Source organism: Ostrea edulis, chromosome 9 (genome assembly GCF_947568905.1).
Source record: "Ostrea edulis chromosome 9, xbOstEdul1.1, whole genome shotgun sequence".
In the NCBI taxonomy this organism is placed as follows: Eukaryota; Metazoa; Mollusca; class Bivalvia; order Ostreida; family Ostreidae; genus Ostrea; species Ostrea edulis.
This window is the reverse complement of record NC_079172.1, coordinates 38,685,157-38,691,156: the sequence shown is the minus strand read 5'-3', so window position 1 is coordinate 38,691,156 and position 6,000 is coordinate 38,685,157. Positions and strand designations below refer to the sequence as shown.

The 6,000-nt window shown below is 37.7% G+C and overlaps 1 protein-coding gene across 2 annotated transcripts in view; it reads left to right on the top strand.

Moving 5' to 3' along the window:
* The first annotated feature begins 214 nt into the window (after positions 1-214).
* The window catches only part of LOC130050130 (uncharacterized), a 62,585-nt gene continuing 56,799 nt past the window's right edge, over positions 215-6,000 (top strand). For both annotated transcript variants that reach the window (XM_056149149.1, XM_056149148.1), the window contains exons 1-2: positions 215-368; positions 3,242-3,871. In XM_056149149.1, coding sequence (XP_056005124.1) covers positions 3,253-3,871 — 619 coding nt within the window. In that variant the 5' untranslated portion in view covers positions 215-368; positions 3,242-3,252. The remainder of the gene's footprint in view (positions 369-3,241; positions 3,872-6,000) is intronic.

The following is a 6,000-nucleotide window of genomic DNA, read 5'->3' as shown; positions in this document are numbered from 1 at the left end:
TATCACTTGTTCTTTTAGGTGCTTTTCACAACCTCCACCTTACCCCCCCCCCCCCCCCCCCCCAATTTACACCTTTTACTTGCGTACATAGCATTGTGGGGTCTGGAGACAGTATATATATGAAAATGCTTAGTTTATTTACTACTTGGACGCATGATTATTCATGTCTAATGGATAAAGAAGATATCGCCGAAAACAGGTTAACCCGGAACTATTTTTAACACCCACCCGTCAATATTTACCTGGTAACGCGAACGCAGATCAGACAAGGAACTGAGATATATTTGTCGTCGATCAGCACTTTGTGAAGAGCACAGGGAACTGACTGTTTATGACAAAAATACAGTTATCAAAGACGACACAATCAGGTAAATATATTCCTATCAATGAATGAAAAGAGCGAAATACGAATTCTACTTTCGGTTTGATTTTTTTTTTTATTAATGTCCCTTAGTCGATTCGTCCCATTACCGATCCGTCCCTAGACTATCCGTCGACTAGTTAATACGTCCCCTAGTCGATCCGGCCCCCAAAAATAATTACTCTTTTTCCAAGTGCTATTCATCTGCGTATTTCATCTTCATGGTGTGTGTGCCGCTGATATCTTCTGTCATCAGGTAGCCATCCTTTAATATGCTCTATGGTATTTATGGCTTCATTGAGACTAATTAACCTTGATCACTCTTTTCTTTTTCTCTTTATTCCTGTTGGCTCCAGGTGGAGCATAGGGCTGCAACAACACCACGCCCACGGACTCTGTTATGAGCTGCTCTCTTCAGTTGAGTCCACGCCATTCCGGCCGAAGGCTTTCATCAGCACGCGTCATGGTCCTTCCCGTCCAGGCAGTTGTTGGGTTGTAGTTGTCGTTGTTGCAGTTTCTGTAGCCTACTTTTTTTTACGGGGTGGGGTTGCTAGCCCCATGCCCAAACCTCCTCCTTTTTCAGCCGGGCTTGGGACCGTCCTAGGCGGAGTTGAAAACCTTGATCACACGTAATGTATATTAATCTTCTTGAAACTGTTTATCACAACAAATATTTCGCAAGAAAAACATACTTTGCCAAAGCATTTAAGGTATTTCTTCCTCCATATTGAAATAAGCTTTCGGTATTTCCGAAAAAGAAGAGATGTTTTGATATTTGACAGCTTTTTCTAATATCATTATAGGCCTACACACCAAAAATGTGTTGTACTATTCTGCTGATATACGGATTAGATAAGCTTTAGTACTAATTTGAAAACGTTAAAAATTGAAATTTCCGCCATCTATAGAGGCAGCATGTCATGATGTGGATCTCTTTTGTATTCAATGATTTTGACGTCACACCATTTGTTCCGGTTTTGATGAGATTCTAAGATCATCAAAGAAGTGCATGTGGTAAATTTTACGAATGAATAGGTTGATACCTTCCTGTCAAGCAGTTAATTACACTAATGCAAAGGGAAGGTGTGGAGAAGATGTTTTTTTTTTTCGAAATTCCTGACTCAACCACAGTATCTGAAAAGAAAAGACTATGTAAACTGTAGATCCATCATTTGCGTAATGACAAGTTGAGGTTCGGGACAATTGTATGAAGAAATGTGATTTGATTTGATTTGATTTGAACATATTTTATTGTAAGAATATACAAAAGGATTGGTTACAAGTTCTAGCAACTTAGACAACCTCTCCCGAAGAAATGTATACCGTCTGCATGGTCTGCGACTCGATTGAATGCCTTTTTAGCCGAGTTGCAACGAAGTTGAACTCGGCTATTGGTTTGGTGATGCGGGCGGGCGGCTGGGCGGGCGGTTGGGCATCAACAATTGGAATCCGGATGATAACTCGAAAAGTTTACAATCTAATCAAATGAAACTTTGATATATTGTTGAGTATCAGGTAAGGAAGACCCCTCTTAATTTTGGAGAAAAATGGTCAAAAGGTCAAGGTCACAGTGACCGAAAATAGAATGAAAATTTCAGAAAAATTTGGTTTCCGGATGATAACTCAGAAAGTTTAAATCCGAATCAAATGATGCTTAAAGATATTGTTATGTACCAGGTAAGGAAGACCCCTATTGATATTTGGAGAAAATGGGTCAAAGGTCAAGGTCACAGTGACCGAAAATAGATTTAAAATTCCAAAAAAAAAATTGGTTTCAGGAGGATAACACGAACAATTTTGATTTGAATCAAATGAAACTTGGATATATTGTTGGATACCAGCAAAGCAAGGCCCCTGTTGATTTTAGAGGGAAAAGGTCAAAGGTCAATGTCACAGTAACCGAAAATAGATTGAAAACTTCAGACAAATATCAATGGTTTCTGGACAGTAACTCGAAAAGTTTAAAACTGAATCAAATGAAACTGGGTTATATTGTTGGATAGCAGGTTAGGAAGACCCCCTATTGATTTTGGAGAAAAATAGGTCAAGGTCACAGTCCTGAAAAAGATTGAAAATTTTAGAAATATCTGGATCTGCATGATAGCTCTAAAAGTTTAAATCCGAATCATCACAATTATAAATATGCCACATCATTCCTGACTTTACAATGTATCCCATGCAACTCGGCTCATGCACCCCTGGGTGCATATATTGATTTTTTAAATTTCTTCTTTCGAAAATATGGGCTCAAATCTATACGGCTCCAAACGTAACTGTTCGTGACTTGTCATGTTTACCAACAGTGCTGCTGATGAAATAAACCGAAACTGACAGTGTGACTTATAGATTAAATTTCAGTGGCCGCTCTCTTAGCGGCGGGTAATGTAAAATATATGATAGTCTAGATTAATATTAATTTAATCGTTAAGCAAGGATTTTTGTTGTTAAAGACTGTCATTTACGATATCAGTAAGTAATACTTTATTCATAAAAGCAACAATGTGGTTAGGGTTGCCTTTCCCTTTTATTATCAAAGTTAAGACTTACTGTAAATGTAATTCATATATGGTATCATCATTATGTATCGCATATCGTTTCTCTGTGTTGCGATATATATCGTATTGAAATTTTCCAAACGATACCCAGCCTTAGGTAACCCTTGCTCAGTTTTATAATGTGCAACATAATTCTTTCTCGGGTAAACCTGACTCAGCTGGCATTTAAACCTGGCTTAAGTGATCCGCAAATCAGCCGCTGAGCCATTCTTACTTGATCCAGAGATACACAACTGACCATTATAAGATTAAAATCCTAAATAAAGTTCTGTTAATAGATAGAAAATCACATATTACACTAATTCATGTTTTCATTTCTCCACAGATTAGAATACAATGACAAGCTCTGTGTATTCATCAACACCAGAGACAACGAATGCTAACAGAGCTTGCCGTGCTGTACTCGGGCCCTGTACAGATGGACTCCGGGACACACTGCGTTACTGCGTCCCGCCACACACATTCCCTCATGTTGTCAAACTAAATAAACTCAATCTTCCTCGATCACTGACGGCAGTTCAGCGAAACCTCATTTTACCAAAAGTTGGAAATTATACAGGACGATATGATGACATGGACATCTCATTATTGTATATCTTATTGAGAAACATAACCAACATATCTCCTCACTCCAAAGGCTGGGGCAACGATCCCGAACCCCGTGACTCGAGTCTATCGGCCAACATTGAGAGAATTCGATTGGTCCGGAATCGTTGTGTTCACTCATGTGATCCATCCATGTCCAACTCAGACTTTAACTCCATCTGGTCCACCATTAGATCAGTTATGGTGGATCTGGATGCCTTCCTTGTGAATGGAAACAAATATGAAAAGGAGGTAGATTTCCTACGTCACGAGTCGATGGACCCTGAAAATGACCTACATTACGAAGAAGAACTGAGGAAGCAGGTGGAGGAAGATACCAAGACGAGGGAAATGGTGGTCAACCTTGAGAGTAAGTCAAGATTCTGTAAATCAGTTATGAATTATCAGAATATTGATACTGCAGTTCAATATAAACGCTTAATTTTCGATTCGATATTACGTTTATTACAAACTGGTTCAGTAAAATGTATCATGCAGGCTTGATCCGTACTTTAATATTATCTAACATACCTGCATGAGAGACAAACTAGAGTTCAATAACGTTCAGATTGTTGTTTGCCATGAGTGTGACGAAAACGATAATATACGGTTAATGAACTTATATTGGTGAATATTGGCACGAGTTGGCTGTTAAAATGCACGAACTTGCGAGTGCATTTTGACAGACGAGTGGCAACATTCACCTATATAAGATCAATGACCCTTTTATTATATAGCTAAAGTATTTAGTTGTTAAATTATATCCTTTTTCACTCAAAATACTCCAAAATAGACCAGAATTCATCAATATTGGCATCTAAGGTGAAGGTGTGCAATATAAGCATGCATTTCTTAACTGTTCAATATTTAACCCGTCATTAATGCATGAAGCAAACTGATTTTGTGAATGGGGACATCATAATTTATGTACAGTAAAACATTTTGCTTAAGTAAATATCGAATACCGGCTCTGTCAGATTCGGAGAACCGTCGTCTGCCATTTTGGCTTGTTTACGTCGTTACGGTAACGTCAATATTGAACGCTCATATTCGGAATGTTTCGGGCGCATACAATTTACGCAATGCAAAGTTAGCGTTCAATAAATTCTCAGGATATTGAACGCTAACATTCTCTAGATTTTACGCAGACTTTATAATGTACTATTTATTAGCTATATAATAATGAACTTTATCGGTTTAAACTACAGAGTACAGAGCCAACAGGCATCTTACCGTGTGGCAGTTTGGAAACACTTTGCTTTTAAAATGATGATTGTGAATGTTGGTAATTTTTCGTCAATGTTATTCTTGGTTTCTTCTGTATATTGTATTGCATTGAAAGTATTAAATCGCTGCATAAGCATTGCAATATGTATCGTATCGTGAAGGGAGTGTATCGTTTCAGCCCTACGAATTGTATTCTTTATTTTGCTTTTTCTGCGGTTGCATTATACCTTTAAGTATATACCTATTATATATTACGATTGTAATTTTGCGGATTTTTCCTATCCACGAATTTCCACTAAAAAATTTATAGACAAGGTTTCGCAGAAAGTACCCTCATACAGTATTACTCTTTATGACTATGTGATTGAATAATTTATATATGGTCACAGAACAGTGCTGTCAATGTGCAAGTTAGGATGAGGGGCCCCATTTTGACCTCTTTATGTATTAAATTTCGAATTTAAAAGTACAGTAATAAGTCCATGCACACAAAGTTGGAACGTACATATAAAAACAATTAGTTTGTCTGCCTCATATGTTTGATAAACTCCCACCCCTTCCTTCTATACCCTGTGTATTACAAGCCAAAACATTGTTAAAATGTATACAAGACTGGTACAGACAGACAGGGTGTCACTTTTAATTTTCTTTAGATTTTATTTCTTTTTAGCTCAAGTGAATTTTTCTCATTGAAATTTATCCGTTGTCCATCGTCGTTATCATCTGCATATTCGTAAACTTTCCACATTTTCATCTTCTTCTCCAGATCCACTGGGCCAATCTTAAAGCAAACTTGACACAAAACATCCTTGGGTGAAGGGAATTGAAGTTAGTTGAAATGAAGGGCCTTGCCCATTCAAAGGGGAGATTATCACAAAAGTAGGGTGTGGTCATACATAAAAATCTTCTGAAGAACCACTGGGCCAGAAGAGCTGAAATTCATATATATATGAAAGCTTCCTGACATAGTGCAGATTCAATTTTGCTATTAAAACCATTGCTCCGGGTAGGGTGGGGCGACAATAGGGGATCAAAGATTTACAGGGAAATATATAGGGAAAATCTTTAAAAATCTGCTCAAGAACCACTGGGTAGAAAAGTTTACATTGACACGGAAGCTTCCTGATATAATGCAGATTCAAGTTTGTTAAAACCATTGCCCCCGGGGGTATGGTGGGGACACCATAGGGGATCAAAGTTTTACATAGAAAAATATAAGTGGAATATTTAAAAAAAAAACTTCTTCTCAAGAACAACTGGGCCAGGAAAGTT